The sequence below is a fragment of the Physeter macrocephalus genome, chromosome 11 (assembly GCF_002837175.3).
Source record: "Physeter macrocephalus isolate SW-GA chromosome 11, ASM283717v5, whole genome shotgun sequence".
Classification (NCBI taxonomy): domain Eukaryota; kingdom Metazoa; phylum Chordata; class Mammalia; order Artiodactyla; family Physeteridae; genus Physeter; species Physeter macrocephalus.
Window position 1 is genome coordinate 44,973,211 of NC_041224.1, and position 18,546 is coordinate 44,991,756.

General features: G+C 40.1%; 1 protein-coding gene across 2 annotated transcripts in view; it reads right to left on the reverse strand.

Annotated features, from left to right (window-relative positions):
• Positions 1-17,165, reverse strand: part of DMXL2 (Dmx like 2) — a 188,962-nt gene extending 171,797 nt beyond the window's left edge. For both annotated transcript variants that reach the window (XM_024128767.3, XM_024128766.3), the window contains exon 1: positions 16,926-17,165. In XM_024128767.3, coding sequence (XP_023984535.1) covers positions 16,926-17,012 — 87 coding nt within the window. In that variant the 5' untranslated portion in view covers positions 17,013-17,165. The remainder of the gene's footprint in view (positions 1-16,925) is intronic.
• Positions 17,166-18,546: the final 1,381 nt, after the last annotated feature.

Genomic DNA, 18,546 nt, shown 5'->3' on the forward strand with positions numbered 1-18,546 from the left:
ACCTGGAGTTAATTTTTGTGTATGGGGTGAGCTAGAGGCCAAGTTTCATTTCTTTCCTATATAAATAAGAAAATGTCCCAGCACTACTGACTGAGAAGATCAACCATTCTATACTATCCTACCACGTCATCTTTGACATAAATCAAGCATCAGGTGGGACTTCCCTGGCAGTCCGGTGGTTAAGACTGCACTTCCACTGCAGGAGGCGTGGGTTTGAGCCTTGATCAGGGAACTGAGATCCCACAGGCCATGCAGTGTGGCCAAAAAAAAATCAGGCATCAATAAATGTGAGTCTGTTTCTGGTGCTCTGTTTTGTTACTTTGGTATATTTGTTCTTAGGCCACCACCACACTACCTTAATGACTACAACTTCTACAAGTCTTCAGCTGGTAGAAGTCCTCTCATCTTAGTGTTCTTCAAGATAGCCTTATCTATTCTTGGCCCTATCTCTTCCCATAAAATTGAGCATCATTCTGTCAAATTTCACAAATCCTCTTTAAGTTTTTGACTGGGAATGCATCAAAGCTATAAATTAGCTTGGAAAGAACTGATATCTTTATACTAGTCCATAAACATGGTATTTATCTCCCTTTATTTAGGTTTCTCAATAAAGTTTTATTAATTCTGCCCACAGAAATCTTCTACATTATTAGACTTATTGCTGGTCCTTGATGTTTTTTGATGATATGAAAAATGGTATCATAGCTTTGATTCCAAGTAAGAACAACAATATCTCTCTCCCACTGAATGCAGCCATAAAACATGGACAGAATGCATGGAACAAAAATATTTTAAAACTCTGAAAAGTAAATGGTAGTAGATGAACGAGGAAAGAACAGAATTTGAAATCCACTGTATTAGCAGAGAGTTTAAACTTAGGATGAAACCAAAACACACACAAAACAAGACCTCCAGGAGAAGCCATTTATTTTTGGTTCAAAAAGTAGGAAAAGAGACTCAATTTTCAAAGAGAGGGAGAGAAAATTCTCCATTTATCCAGTTTTTTTTCTTTTCTTTTCTCCGTTTTCTCATATCCCAGCCCCCAAGCTATCCCAAGAGCTCCAATACAAAGAGCTATGATCCCAAGAGAGTGGGGGAAATCCCAGTTGCTTTTTTTTTCTTTCTCTGTCCTACTGCTGCTTGGCACTGAACACAAATACAGTCACAGGAAGCACAGAGCAGGGTAACTAAAGTCTCAACTTTCCAGCCAGAGAACCACCAAGGGGAGCCCTAGCAAAACAGAAAGTACCACAGAAATCACAAAAAGGGAAGAGTTCGGAAGAACAACCCAATAAACTTTTTTATAAACTCCTGGGCGCATCCGCGGGCAGCACATGCACAGATCATACCTAAAACAGCAGCATAAACACCTTTGGGATCTGAACTACAGGAGATACCACTGCCCAGGTCTTATATTGGCCGCCTGTGGCACGTACAGAGGTTATATCCAACTAGCACTGCAAGGCCTTTGAAGATGGAACTCACACTGAAAGTACAACCTATAGAAGGCTGGTCAGAACTTTTGGCATGAACCCAAATAAGCTGATTGCCTGCTAAAGCAAAATATCAACATCCTCCATAGACTTTACACAAGACTTAGAGTTTCATAACACAATATTTTAAACAGTCCATGTAACAATGGAAAATTACTGAGCATAAAAAGAGCTAAGAAAGGGCTTCCCTGGTGGCGCAGTGGTTGAGAGTCCACCTGCCGATGCAAGGGACGCGGGTTCGTGCCCCGGTCCAGGAGGATCCCACGTGCCGCGGAGCGGCTAGGCCCGTGAGCCATGGCCGCTGAGCCTGCGAGTCCGGAGCCTGTGCTCCACAACGGGAGAGGCCACAACAGTGAGAGGCCCGCGTACCGCCAAAAAAAAAAAAAAAAAAAGAGCTAAGAAAATCTCAACTCACATGGGAAAAGACAATCAACAGACACAGATTTTGAAATTAACACACAAACATGTTAAAGTGACTACTATAAAAATGCCACAGAAGTATGAATACTCTCAGATCAGTAACCTAAGCTTCCATATTAATCAATTAGAAAAACAAGAGCAAAACAAATTCAAAGCATGCAGAAGTCATGAAATAATAAAGATAAAAGGAGAAATCAAAGTGACAACAGGAAAACAATATATAATGTGAACAAAATAAAAATCTGGTTCTTTGAAAAAGTTCAATAAAACTTATAAACCTCTAGAAAGACACACAGAAAGAGAGAAGACATAAATTACGAACACCAAAGAAAAAAGAAAAATTGGGACTTCCCTGGTGGCGCAGTGGTTAAGAATCCATCTGCCAATGCAGGGGACATGGATCCAAGCCCTGGTTCAGGAAGATCCCACATGCCGCGGAGCAACTAAGCCCGTGCGCCACAACTGAGCCTGTGCTCTAGAGCCTGCGAGCCACAACTACTGAGCATGTGCACCACAACTACTGAAGCCCACATGCCCTAGAGCCTGCAAGCCACAACTACTGAGCCCGTGTGCTGCAACTACTGAAGCCCACGCGCCTAGAGCCTGAGCTCCGCAACAAGAGAAGCCACGGCAATGAGAAGCCCGTGTGCTACAACAAAGAGTAGTCCCCACTCACCGCAACTAGAGAAAGCCTGCGTGCAGCAACAAAGACCCAACGCAGCCAAAAATAAACTAATTAATTAATGAAAAATTAAAAGATAACTTAAAAGAAATTTTTTATTTTAAAAAATAAAAAAAGAATAAAAGAAAAAACCAGTACTAATCTTGCAAACATTAAAAAGATAATAAAATACTATAAACAACTCTATACACATAAATATGACAGTGAAATAGAAAACAAGACTAATTCCTCCAAAACCAGAAACTACAAAAACACACCCAAAATGAAATACATTACCTTAACAGTCCTTTAATTGTTAAAGAAATTGAATGCGTAGATAAAACCCTAAAATTCTGTACAACTGAAACTAATATTGTAAATCAACTACAGTTCAATTTTTTTAAAAAAAGACCTTCTGAAACAGAAAAGTCAACACCCAGATGATTTCACTGGAAAATCCTACTAAAATTTACAGAATGACACCAATTCTACCTGATCCATGACAGAAAATAGAAAAGGAAGGAATAGTTACAAACTCATTTTATGAAACCAGCATTACAATAATACCAAAACCAAACAAAAACAATACGAGGGGAAAAGACTATGGATCAAGAATGAACATAGATGCAAAAACACTCAACAGAATATTAGCAAATCAAATCTAGCCCTATATAAAAAGGATAATACACACCAAAACCAAGTGGGGCTTATACCAATAATACAAGGCTGATTTTATTTGCAAAAAATCAATCAATGTAATCTACCACACTAACAGTTTAAAGAAGAAAAAAAAATCACATGACCATATCAATTAAAAAAAAATTTGACAATATTCAAGATGACTTCATGATAAAAACTTCCAGCAAAAAAGGAATATAAGGACATTTTTTCAATCTTATACAGGGCATACACAAAACAAAACAAAATCTAGGACTAGTCAGTGCAGTAAGTACAATAGAGCAAATTAGACATGACTTAATAGGATTAGAAGGACTTCCCTGGTGGTCTAGTGGTAAAGAATCTGCCTTCCAATGCAGGGAATGTGGGTTCAATCCCTGGTTGGGGAACTAAGATCCCACATGCCTCGGGGCAACTAAGCACCAGCGCCACAACTACTGAGCCTCAACTAGAGAGCCTGCATGCTGCAAACTACAGAGCCTACACACTCTGGAGCCCACGTGCCACAACTAAAGAGAGAAAACTCACACGCCACAACTAGAGAGAAGCCCTGAGCCGCAACGAAAGATCCCGCATGCCTCAACAAAGATCCTGAGTGCTGCAACTAAGACCCGAAGCAGCCAAACAAACAAAACAAAAAAAAGGATTAGCAAATGGATTAGAAAAAAACAATTAGAATTCTGAAAAGGAGGAAAAGAAAATACAGTAGAGAGGGTTTTAGACATAGAACTAAAGGGAGAAGGTCTAATATATATATTTTTTTTCTTTTTTGGTTGCATTGGGTCTTCGTTGCTGCAAGCAAGGGCTACTCTTCGTTGTGGTGCGCGGGCTTCTCATTGCAGTGCTTCTCTTGTTGTAGAGCATGGGCTCTAGGCCCGCAGGCTTCAGTAGTTGCAGCATGCGGGCTCTAGGGTATGCGGGCTTCAGTAATTGTGGTGCGGGGGCTCAGTAGTTGTGGTGCATGGGCTTAGTTGTTCTTAGTTGTTCCGTAGCAATGTGGGATCTTCCCAGACCAGGGCTCGAACCCGTGTCCCCTGCATTGGCAGGTGGATTCTCAACCACTGCACCACCAGGGAAGTCCTAATATATTTAATATATTAGTCTCATGAGGTCAGTGGGGCAGAAACAATATTTGAAGAGCTATTAGCTGAAAATGTTCCAGATTTGATGAAATACATCAACTCACAGATTCAAAAATTTCAAAAGTCCCAAACAGGATTAAAAAGAAAAAAAAAAAAGGACACCTAGACACAACACAGTAAAACACCAGAAAGACAAGAAAAACCTTACAAGCAGCTAGAGGGAAAAAAATTAAAATACAACTTCTAAAGAAGGAACAAGCTGGCAGCTGACTTCTCAACACAAACAGTGGAGGCAAGAAGATAAAGGAGTGATATCTTCAAGATGCTGAAAAGAAAATACTGCCATCCTCAACCTATCCAACCTAAGCAAAAATGTCTTTCAAGAATGAAACACAAAAGGGACTTCCCTGGTGGCCCAGTGGTTAAGAGTCCGCCTTCCGGTGCAGGGGACGCTGGTTCTATCCCTGGTCAGGGAACTAAGATCCCACATGCCATGGGGCAACTAAGCCTGCACGCTCTAGAGCCCGCACACCACAATTAAAGAGCAGACACACACACAATGGAATATTACTCAGCCATAAAAAAGAATGAAATAATGCCATTTACAGCAACATGAATGGACCTAGAGATTATCATACTAAGTGATGTAAGTCAGAGAGAGAAACACAAATATCATATTGTATCACTTATATGTGGAATCTAAAAAAAAAAAGATACAAATGAACTTATTAACAAAACAGAAATAGACTCACAGACACAGAAAACAAACTTATGGTTACCAAAGGGGGAAGGGGAGGCAGGGATGAAGTAGGAATTTTGAATTAACAGATAAAATAAACAACAAGGACCTACTCTATAGCATAGGGAACTATATTCAATATCTTGTAATAACCTATAATGGAAAAGAATCTGAAAAAGAATATACATATATGTATATATATAGCTGAATCACTTTGCTGTATACCTGAAACACTATAAATCAACTGTACCTCAATTTTAAAAAATTTTTTTAATAAATAAAAATAAATTTAAAATAGCTTTGTGGTATGCAGGTAATGTAAGTCTTAAGAATATAATACTTACATCCTTAAATGTATATATTAGAAAAAGAGGCTGCAATGTTTAGCTCAATAAATTAAGAAGAAAACAGCAAAACTAATCCAAATAAAGCAGAAAGAAGGAAATAATAAATCAAGAATAAGAGTTAATGAAATAGAAAATAAATATATAACAGAAAGAACTAGTAAAGTTAGAAGTGGGTTATTTTAAAAGATTAATTAGATTGATAAACCTCTACTGAAGGAAAAGAGGAGCCACAAATAACAAATGATAGTAAAGAGAAAAGAAGCAATATAACAGATGCTGCAAACCTTAAAAAGATAGTAAGAGGTCGCTGTGAACAATTTTAAATTAATAAATTTGAATATCTACACAAAAGAATAAATTCTTACAAAAATAACTACCCAAAACTCATTCAGGAAAAAAATACAGATAAGCATCCTGAAATCAAATAAGCCTCCTCCATGAGGCCTCTGTCCACTTTACCAAAATGGTAAGAGGGGTTATCTCGGGATTGTACAATTACAAATGATTTTATCTTTCTTCTACATTTTTCAAACTATCTACAAGGCATGTGTTACTTTTTAAATTTTAAGGGGAGAAAAAAGAACTTGGAGCCTTAGGTTCCAGTCTTTTTTTTTTTTTTTCTCTCTCATTGAAGTATAGTTGATTTACAATATTATGTTAGTTTCAGGTGTAGAGCACTGAGATTCAGTATTTTAATGGAGTATAATCTATAATTATAGATTATACTCCATTAAAAGTTATTACAAGATAATAGCTATAATTCCCTGTGTTTTACAATATATCCTTGTTGCTTACCTATTTTAAATATAGTACTTTGTATCTCTTAATCCCATTCTTCTAATTTGCCCCTCCCTCATTCCCTCTCCCCTCTGGTACCCACTAGTTTGTTTTCTATATCTGAGTCTGTTTCTGTTTTGCATATCATTTGTTTACATTAATTTTTGGATTCCACATATAAGTGATATACAGTATTTGTCTTTTTCTGACTTATTTCACTAAGCATAGTATTCTCTAGGTCCATCCACATTGCTACAAATGGCAGAATTTCATTCTTTTTTATGGTTGAGTACTATTCCATTGTGTATATATGTATCACATCTTCTTTATCCATTCATATGTTGATGGACACCTGGGTTGCTTCCGTATCTTAGCTATTATAAATAGTGCTGCTATAAACATTGGGGTGCAGGTGTCTTTTCGACTTAGTGTTTTCATTTTTTCTGGATATATACTCAGAAGTGGAACTACTGGATCATATGGTAGTTCTATTTTTAGTTTTCTGAGGAACCTCCATACTGTTTTCCATAGTGGCTGCATCACCATTTACATTCCTACCAACAGTGTACAAGGGTTCCCTTTTTTCTATATACGCTCCAACATGTATTTGTAGACTTTTTGATGATAGCCATTCTGACAGGTGTGAGGTGATATCTTGTTGTTTTGATGTGCATTTCTCTGATAATTATCAATGTTGAGCATTTTTTTTTATGTGCCTGTTAGCCAACTGTATGTCTTCTTTGGAAAAAACTGTCTATTCAGGTCTTCTGCCCATTTTTTAAATTGGGTTGGTTGTTTTTTTGATATTTTTTTTACCTATATATTTTGGAAATTATCCCCTTGTCAGTCATATCATTTGCAAATATTTTCCATTCCATAGGATGTCTTTTCGTTTTGTTGATGATTTCCTTTGCTGTGCAAAAGCTTTTAAGCTTAATTAGGTCCCATTTGTTTATTGGTTCCAGTCCTAATTCTGCCACAGGGTCTGCTGTGTAGCTTTGATTAAATCCTTTAATTCCTAGATCTAAAATTCCTATACTAGATCTAAATTGTAAAACATTTCATTTCATATACCAATTTAACATACAAGATGGATATTAATTCTTCCATTTCAAAAAAAATTGTGTAACTGGCACTATTAAATACTACCAGAAAGAAGGGCTATTATTCAACTACTTTACCAATTTAACTAGTTTATAACTTAAAACAGCATACACCAACAGTGTACAACAGTGCATATTTAATAGCTGGTTTGCCTTAGAGGGTATGCACAATGCCTAGGTGCTCAAATATTTTTTGAATCAAGGATGACCAGGAAGTTAGGCTAAACAAAATTCTACTAGGAAAAGGAAACTTCCCTTTTTACTTTCTATATTTCAACATTGTTTGAATTATGAGTTTTTCACAACATAGATATTATACTAATAATGTTAAAACAAAAAATTGAGTTCTTTATGGTTTTTGTTTGCTTTTTGGTTTTAATGGCCAAATTGGGCTTTTGATTATATAAAATTTTTCCAGCATAAAATGATAGCCATGTTCAAATGTTCCATTTGTCTATGTATTAGCACATTCTTCTTTTTTCTTTGGCTGTGCCCCACAGCTTTCCCCGACCAGGGATTGCACCCTCATCCTCGGCAATGAAAGCACGGAGTCCTAACCACTGGACCACCGGGGAATTCCCAACATTCTTAAAATTACTTTCTAAAGAAAATCTTGCTTCTAATCAAGAATACTCCTTTGGCTGAGTTCAGTTTACCACCAGGTGGGGAAACCACCTCAATCATGTCTTTGTCAGGCTCCTCAATTTTCAATTCCAGGCCCAGATGAGCTATTTTTTTAAAACCTGTAACTCTTAAAAAATCTCTACAGGGCTTCCCTGGTGGTGCAGTAGTTGAGAATCTGCCTGTCAATGCAGGGGACACGGGTTCGAGCCCTGGTCTGGGAAGATCCCACGTGCTGCGGAGCAACTAGGCCTGTGAGCCACAACTACCAAGCCTGCGCGTCTGGAGCCTGTGCTCCACAACAAGAGAGGCCGCAACAGTGAGAGGCCCGCGCACCGCAATGAAGAGTGGCCCCCGCTCGCCGCAACTAGAGAAAGCCCTCGCACATAAACGAAGACCCAACACAGCCAAAAATAAATAAATAAATAAAAATTGAAAAAAAAAATCGCTACAGTCCAGGTATTAGGTTAATCTCTGATTTTTTACGTATTAAAGTCTTTCAAAAGCAAAATTGTGAAAATTTTAGAACTGCTTAATAGGCACATAATCTGTCAGTTCCTCTCAATACATTAATATGCATCCTTAGATTAAACCAGACCAGCAAAGCTTTATACCTGGATTGTATTCTCTTAGCTCTCCCTGTCCCCATCCTATAAAATTCATTTATCTAAATATGGCCTAATGCCATTGACCTATATCAAAAAGTATTGTAAAAAATAGCCTTATAAAAGTGGTCACCATATTTACTCTAAGGATGTTGTATATTACACTAAGTGCCTTTTCCATTTATTAATTTATTGGGTGTTATTTTGTACCCAATAAATTTTTGTTCTAGGTGCTAATGAAATAGCAGTAAAGGGTATTGAAGGCACTCAGGTCTTTTCTCTGAGTGAAAAAGGAAGTCATTTGAAAGTTTTGAACGGAGACTAATAAGATCCGATTTATACAGTAACAGGATCATTCCACTATTATGCTGAAAATAAACTGAAGAAGTATAAGACTAAAGGCAGACAAGGCAAGGAGACCTGTTAAGAGCCTATTGCCATAATCTTGGAAAGAGATGATGGTGCCCTGGACCAGGGTGGTAGCAGCACAGGTGATAAGTGGACAGATTCTGGATACATTTTGAAGGTATAGCCAACAGAAGTCGCCAACATTAGATCTGGCGTGTAAATGAAAGAAAACAGTGAAAGATTCCAAGGAAACTGGAAAAAAAAAAAAAAAAGGTAAAAGGTAAGGTAGCCATTTACTGATTTAGAGAAGGCCGGAGGAAGAGAATGTTATGAAACAGCTATTAGACATTCAAAAGGGAGATGTCAAAGAAAAGCTGGATACAGAAATCTGAAATCAGGCTGAGAAGGAGTACTTAAGGGAAGTAAAGGACAACCAGGAGAGCTAAGTAAAGAAACTATTTCAATGAGGAAGAAAAAGCTATTTTACAGGACAGAAAGGGAGAAACTGTTAGAGCAATGCCCTTGAGTAGATAAGAGGGAATGGGACCTGGGATATTAATTGGGGTTTCTCACAACTGCAGCAGTATTGACATTTTAGGCTGAGTAATTCTTCATTGTGGGGAGCTGTCTTGCACATAATAGGACGTTTATCAAGCTCTCTGGCCTCTGCCCACTAGATGCTAGTCTTTCCCTACAACCTTGTCAACAATCAAAAATGTCTCCAGACACTGCCAAACGTCCCAGGGGGCAAAATCACTCCCAATTTAAGATCATCGGTACCAATGGAGGAACTGGCCTTTCCTGGAAACACTGACAATTCATCCATATAAAAGATGCTGTGGTTATTAGAGTACATGATAATAATTTGAATATCTCCTGCTGATTAGATCCTCCTAAGTACAGATATAGTCAAGGCCAGAGAAGACATGAGGAAGGTGCCAGCATATAACAAAACCGAAGTCATTACTCATAAGAAAATGTCAGCATTTTGTTATTGAAATGCAGAGACCATATAAGCTATGTGTGTCTTTGAACTTAGTCTAAGCCAAAACTTTTATGTTTTGGGGGAGGGGGGTCCAATCTATGCCCCCTTGCATAATGCCCATATAGTTTCAGGTTTCCTGGGTTTCTTCTAAAATCACAAGAGGAAAACGTCATGACTTAGTATGAATTAAATTAAATATCATTCCTGAGAGGGCTCAACTTTTAGAGGACTAGCCCTAAAGGAACACATCTCCAATGATAATCTAGGAGGATGATATTTATGCCTTTCAAATCACCCCACCAAATTATCATGTAGTGTTTAAAGGAGTCTGGTTCTATTCAGTGACCCCTCTATACCTCGTGACTTCTCCATCAAAGAGATATAAGCTAACCATATTTTTAGGTGTTTAGGACAGAGGGAAAGGAGAGCATTAAAGGAGCCTTTAGCGATCATGAAATGAGAAAGTTTGAGAATAAAAGCACAGTCAATTGGTTTCACATATTATACGTCAAGGGCCAGGGTTACATGAGCTATCTCTAAGAGCAAGAAAATACAGTCACACCACCTGTGAAAGTTGCACCTGCTTCCCTGCTTCCTCAATAACAAGTCGTATCCTGTTATATCACAAATTAGGGATCCAGAGCAAAAATAAAACGAAAAAGGATTCTACAAACTCAAAAATATTGAAAGCCCTAAAACTTCTATGAAAATATTTGGTTTCCAAACTTGTTTAAAAAATAAGCCACAAGCTAGAAGAGCCTTACTTGAATCTGAATTACAGATATTCTCTATTATTATCCCCTTTTAAACACTGCTTTGCTTTCTATCACAGAAGGAAATTAAATTGGTCAGGCATGACTTGTTTTTCCACTGCGCCATTACGGTTGTAACCCAACATCCTATACTCTTTTTGATGATTAAATACTGAGACTCTGATTTGTTCTAAAAGTTTCTCAAGGGGCTTCCCTGGTGGCACAGTGGTTGAGAGCCCGCCTGCCGATGCAGGGGACGCGGATTCGTGCCCCGGTCTGGGAGGATCCCACATGCCGCGGAGCGGCTGGTCCCGTGAGCCATGGCCGCTGAGCCTGTGCGTCCGGAGCCTGTGCTCCGCAACGGGAGAGGCCACAACAGTGAGAGGCCCGCATACTGCACAAAAAAAAAAAAAAAAAAAAAAGTTTCTCAAGATCCAAATTAAGATCTGATTATAATTTCTTCTTTTAATTGAAGTATTTACATATTTACAATGTTGTGTTAGTTTCAAGTGTACAGCAAAGTGATTCAGTTGTACATATGTATGTATATATTCTTTTTCAGATTCTTTTCCATTATAGGTTATTACACGATATTGAGTATACTTCCCTGTGCTCTACAGTAGGTCCTTGTTGTTTACTTATTTTATATATAGTCGTGTGTATGTTAATCCCAAACTCCTCATTTTTCTCCCCCCATCCCCACTATCCCCTTTGATAACCATAAGTTTGTTTTCTGTCTGTGAGTCTGTATCTGTTTTGCAAATAAGTTCGTTTGTATCAATTTTTCAGATAATTTCTAAAGTCATCCTTCAAATACTCAAAAAGCTAAGAACAGAAAGTAAAGGAGTAAATCTATTTAGTGGGTGGCTGAACACCATCACCCTGGTCCATCTCCCACTCCGCACTGTACTCTGACAGTAGCATCTACCAGATACTGAGGATACAATCATAAACAAGAGCCTCCTTCTCGACTGTGAGCCCGAAGAAGAACCACTACTTCACAAAGGCTCTGCATGGCTTAATCCCTGAGCCAGAAAGGAAGTCAGGCTCCCTGACTGTAAAGTCTGACCAACAGTCTTGTACATACATACAAGTGGCAGGGCACAGAGACGCTAGACCTATACCCTCACCACAGTCACTTTATGTTTCTGGTCCATTTTCTCTTTTGCCCCTCGGAAATCTCTAGAGAGGTCTCTATAAATGCCATCCAAGGTCTGAATAGTTAAAGAGAACCTAATTTAAGAACCTCATTTTACAGATGAAAAACCTAAAAAGTTTCAGCAATTTGGCCAATGTCATATAAGTAGCTGGTCTCTGACTTCCCATTTCTGAGGAGGCATTATTTGGGTTTATACCAGAGTTTCAGGGTAGCTGCTAGGAGTCTTCTCACTCTAGAAGGCAGGCTAATTAACAATCTAGCTAGGGACATAAGTAAAAACTTATAGAACCTCATATTCACCAAAGGCTGACACCAAACACAAGGCCACAAACTCTAAAAGATATCAATTTAAATAAAGAAGAAGCTACTCTCCAAGAATAAATGGGCTAATTTCTCTTGGGAACCAAGCCCGTTCTAAATTCTTGACTTCTGTCTTTCCCTTTATTCTCAGCATAGGCTGTCAATAGGTAAAGTCATTATACCTATTGATAACCAGCCAGTACAAAAGCATTTTTCTGTCCAACTCTCCAATTCCCCTGGCCAAAAGTGATCTCTTAATCCTTCTGAATTCCCACAAGAATTTAAGTGCCTCACAATACCACACAGCTGACCTGCTGTGGTTAAGTATATGTCTTAACTCCCCTAGTAGATAGATGACCAGTTTCCTAAACTTTTTTAATAAACTCCCTGAAATCCAGACTACTTTTTTTGTTCTTTTTTATTATTTTTTTTAATCTCCACAGAGCCACACACATCCATGTGTTCAACAAACACTTGTAAATGTATAAACAAGCTGATTATTTTCAAAGTTCAGTGTTGCCATAATTCTAGGACTAGAATGTTATTATGCTACAATAGAATTAAAATATATCTAAATGCCCAAAAAAGAGGTCATATATGACATATATAACATGTAACATAACATTATCTTCTAACTTTTAAATAAATGTTTTTTCATTCATTTCATTCACTACTAGAAAAAACAAAAACAACAAAAGTCAAGAATGTCAGAATACAAATATATTTTCCTAAAAAGCTAAGGGTAATGTTTGCAAATCATATTTTTCAAAATTCTAACAGTATTTGCTACTTAATAAAGAAGTCCTGTGGGGTTTAAGTCCTGAGTTTTGTTTTGTTTTGTTTAATCACTTTTGTGAAGGAATAGTCACCCACTAATGTACCCTTTATATCACACCACTCCTTGGCTTTTGTTGTTCTTACCATCTAGAAATGCCTAATACTACTCTGTCTTTCCAAGTCTCAATCTTTCATGAAATCTTTTATCTTCCCAACTACATGTGATCTCTTTCATCTGACTTACATTGTAATTATGTACATCATTTTTTATCTCTGCCAGTATATTATAAGCCCCCTGAAAGTGGAAATGACTTACTAATTTTTATAAACTTTTTTCATCAATGTGTTGAATTCATATCAGAATGGAGTAACATCAACTGCCCCTATATGTCTGAAAATATAGTCTGTACCCCTTAGGTGAAAAGAATATTTTAATTATATTAATAATCATCATGTACCATCACTATTTTAATTAATATTCTAATGCTTACAGAAAAGTAAAATTTAAAAAAACTAAGGACTATTTTCAGAAAGTAATAAACAACATAAATAAGGAGAAATTTAAACTATTTGTTGCATTAAGCCTTAAAACATCCACTTACCTGTAAGAAGGTAGGTGGAAATGTACTGATGGCAAAATAAACTACAACAAAGCTCATACATCAACCTTTGCACTACCTGGGACCTGACTTATTACAGGATAACAATATTTCCCAGGACTTAGATCTTACACTGAAAAGAACAGAATGATCAAAAGGTGATATTTATACAAGTGTATTTATAAAATTACAATCGAGTGTTTTAAAAAACTCCTAACTGCCAAAACACAAGTGAAAACCATCACAGCCCACATGCTAGCACTAAAAGTACTCATCATTGGGTTTGTCCACTACCAACTGCATCACCATGTCAACACAGTAGAGATCATGCCCTGACAACATAACCAAGCAGACATTCACTGCCCAGCCGATCACACCACCACCACCCACCACCTCCTATGCACAGTGCAATATAGATATAACAGACTGTTTTTCAATTACAATGTCATGAACACTTCAAAATTCTTTTAGAACAATTCCTTTTCAAAAACTTTGCTTATAGACTCTGAAATAAATGATCTGCCGTATTTTGAAAAGGTCCTCAGGTTACCACTGGCTAGCTCCAAGCCAGTCTTACCTTCTACACTGGCCATGTCTAGACCTTCCCCACATATACACACCCTTCAGAGCAAGAACTCTGACAGGAAAGAAACATACTACAGAGAAAAGCCCACCAGATGAGAAGTCACAAGACCTCCATTCCAGTCCCGGCTGGTCCCCTTGTTAGTCATCTGACCCAGAACTAAAGTTTTTTCATCTGATTGCTATACAAATCAAATGGCATGCTTTACATAAAGGAGTTTTACCTTTTTTTTTAATTTCATTTTTACTATACTAACACAGGCATTGAAATAATTGTTAGCTGATTCCTGAGTACTTGAAAACAGCTTGTTCTCATTTTTTTCAAGCAACTCTGTTCTTCATAGAGTCCAAAAGGTCATTTCTAGTTCAAGGCAAAATTATAACTGGATCAGTGTATTCTAAACTAAGATATTGGGACTTCCCTGGTGGTCCAGTGGGTAACACTCCATGCTCCCGATACAGGGGGGCAGGGTTCAATCCCCGGTCGGGGAACTAGATCCCACATGCATGCCACAACTAAGAGTTCACATGCCGCATCCAAGAAGCCCACATGCCGCAACTAAAGATCCCACATGACGCAACTAAGACCAGGCACAACCAAAATAAATAAATAAATATTTTTTTAAAAAACCTAAGATATTAAAATGAGATGGTGTGCAACATGGGTGTGTAAATGCCAAAGGGCCAAAATAATCAGTGTCACAGGCAGGCATTCTAAACCAGGTAAATTGAGTCATTATTTGGGAAAACAAAAAGGAAGGATTCTCTTGTTGCAACATAAAAATGCAGGCTAGAGTGAGAAGATTGGTACGTCTACAGCAGAGGGGCCAAGATGAGGAGTATATATAATCAAATGTAAAGTCAAAGACAGCAGAAGAATATCTGACAAATTTAAATTTCACACCACAGCTCTTAGAAACACCTACATATTCTTGAGCCAAGAATGATATGGTGAAAAGCTATTTGAAGATTATTATACCAGCAGCTGTGTGAAGGATGAATTGAAGTGATCAGAGATGTCAGGAAACCAGTTTGGAAGTTTTTAATATTAAGTAATACAAATAAGGTTCTACAATAAGCTGGTAACTAAGGACATGAAAAAGGGGTAAATCTGGTAGTCACTGCAGAGAGCTAGATTTGGTGACAGGTTGAAAGAGTGAGGTGGAAAAAGATTTGAAAATGATTCCAACGACCTGGTCATGGGCGGCCTACAGCATAACCACACCTGTGCAGCACTAATGGTTCTGGCACTGGCTTTTCCAGACTGCACCTGAACCTGTTTAGCCCTATATACCAGCCTCACAATGAGATACCACTCTACCTTAGATGGAAACAGAAAACTACCACGACCATAATAGTGTGGAGACAGCCCATAAGCCAAGATTCCAGATTCATTTCTTGATGGAGAAAGCCTGTTCTTCTAACCCTGGGGAACTTCCGCCCCACATACACAACTAAGGGAGAGGGAAATGTCTTCTCTCTATGCCCCCCAAATTGTCTACACACTTGAAGCCCAAGCTCAACACTATATGGATATTTTAGGTCACAAGTACACCAAACACAGATGACACCATTGATAGGGATAGGTGTAACAATATAAGTCAGGCAAATTATATTTTTTAAGGGTTCATTCTAAACTGGTACAAAGCCAAGTTGATTACATTTAAAATTAAAATGGCCAAAAAGCAATCTTATGGGGTTATTTCTAATGTATCACAATGATAGATAAATTCTGTTCCTGAATGCACTGTGCTACATAATGATTCTGCAGTTTTGCAGGAGCTTTTATTTCTGCAGCTTTAAAAACATGCTACTGGAAAGCAGACATCAGATCAGAGTGTTTCCCTTGTCTAAAAAGCATACCATTATGCTATTTCCAATTTCATCAAGGAGAATGGTTATTAATAACAATGTGTATTTAATCGAGGTCTAATTGTCTACAGTTCCTTCCGAGGAGGACCATGTCTAAATTTAACACAAAAAAGAAACTCATGTTAATCCATGGGAGTCTCTCTGTGGGTAAATGAAGCTCTAGAGCTTGGTTTGAATTGGCTATACTAACAACATTCCATTCTCAAAAGGATTAATCCATCCAAGCTCCTTGAGAAACATGTCTATTTCATCCAGATTTTTAAGAGGTTCTAACACATTATCGTTTACATACACTTTAATCTCACAAACAGGAAAAACACTGTCATAAAATTTTCACATTGCCCTATCTTTAAAACAAACCAACCAACCTACCTTGCAAACGGATTAAAATATTATCTAGGGAGGTTACCAAACCGTGATCTCGTGATAAATAAGAGCTCTCCAGGCCACTGTCACTCTAATTATTCCATTCTAAATTTCTCGGAGGCAGAGAATGAATTTTTCCATTTTCTTGTTGGAATTAAGATTCTGCATATCAGGAGGTACGGAGGGTTGGGCTTAAAGCCACCGGCTCCAGCGGCTCCTCAATGTCCTAACACAACGGCCAGGGGGAGCCAGGCGCAGCATCGCCTCCACGCTCCGCGGCGAGGCAAGACCGAGTATCTGCGCCTTCAAGCCGAGAGCAGGTGCGAAACAGACGCAGGTGCAAAACGGACGCTCTGGGCTTTCAGCGGTTTCACCTTCCTCCACCGCAGACCCGGGGCCATCCTAGGAGAGGAACCGTCTGGTGCAGTCACCCCCGGGGCCCGTCTGCTGAGGGCGGACAGGGCGGTGAATTCCTAAACCTTTCCCCTGACTGGCAATTTCCTACAGCAGCCGCAGGAATCACAGTCCCACAGCCCGCCCCGCTAAATTGGGGTGCAAAGGGGACTCGGGTGGGGCCTACCAACACCTCGCAGCCTCCCGGGGAGGCGTGGGCCGGGGACAGGGGGTCTCTCCCCCTCGGGCTCCCGGACACCGCTCACCGTGAAAGGGACATCCTCGACGCTGCCCACGGAATAGCAGTTGTCTCCAGGGTTGACAGCTCCGGTGAGGACCTGATGCAGATGCATCTCCGGAGCCCCGGCTGGCCAGGCGAACGCACTAGAGACTCAACGAGCCCCGCTCCCGGCCCTCCTCCTCCGCCCGCGAGAGCGCTTCCCGCTCCGCCTCCCTCGGGACCCACCCCGCAGCGGCTCGGGCTTAAGGCCTCGCCCCCCTTTTGCCTTCCCCCTGCCTGGTCCCAGCCATGGGAGCTCCTCGACCGCCGCCGCCGCCGCTGCTGCCGCCGCCCGGATCGCCGCTCGGCTGCGGAAGTGCCCGGATGCTCCCACTGCCTGCTGCACCGGCGCACAAATGCGGGAGGAGGGCAAGGGTGCTTGTGAAAGGGTGGGGGGGGGGGGGGGCGGAGGGGGAGGGGCTGGGGAGAGCGCGGCCGGGCGCGTGCTGGAAGGGACGCTCCACCCGAGGAAGATGGGCGGCGCGCACGCCCACCCTCCGGGCAGCGCCGGTCGACTGGAAGGGTAAACCCCTCCTTCCGCTGCTAAACCCCTAGCTCAGTCCTCCCCCGCCCCGCGTTTGCGCGTGCGCGCGCAGAGGTTTCCAGGGCAATTGCGCGCGCCGCGCGGATCCTTGTCCCGGGATTGCGCGCGCAGAGGTGCGGGAATTCCCTTGGAGCCTCCAGGCTGCGGCCGCTGGGGGCGGTCGCGGGGGTGGCCGCAGGACGGAGCGGAGGTCGCTCCGGGCCAAGCCGCAGTCCCACTCCGGAGACGCACCGTGAGTATGCTTCGATGAGTCCTTAATCCATTACCAAGTACACTGCATGATGGTCAGTGCAGTTGACTTCAGGAGGACACCCGTCAGCGGAAAATTCACCTCGGGAAATCTTAGATCCCTTAGGGCTTTTTTCAAGTACAGTGCATAAGATATTTTACTTTATGTAAACAATAAAAACATCTTGCAACTGCGTAGAGAAGCCATACTCCCCTAACAGCAAATTATTTTGTTCCCACCTTTTGTAACGGTTGTTCTAGACAGCGAAAGGGCCCCCTGGAATGAGTGACTCCTCTAGGCTCTTTTTTCATGCGCGATGTCATGGATTCTCGCAGAATCGCCTGACTTTTCCAGACTGCTAACCTTTGATACAGGGATCAGATCCCTGCTCCAGTTCAATTTGTCACAAGGCTTTGAGCCTATACTGTGTGTGATTAAGTCACTGGGGCAAGGAAGTAGAAGGGACTAAGTTACAACTATCTATAAAAACAGGCAGAACGCGAAAAGTGTTAGGATTGAGACACAAAAGTCTATGCACCACAGAAGAGGAAGAATACTTTTGACTAACGGGATGGGTAAAGTGTTATGGAGAGACTGACATAAACACTGCATTCAAATAGAGAAAATAGCCTGAGCTAAGGCTTAGAAGTGTAAAATGACAGGATGTGTTAGAGGAACAATGATTAGATTAATGTTTAAGGCTGAAGATACATAGGGTGAGAAAAGGAATGGTAGTTAACAAGAGATGGATACATCCAAGAGGTAGCTTGTGGCCAGCCTGAACATGTAGAGGCTTGAATGCTCCACTAAGAAGCTTAGATTTCATTCCCGTGC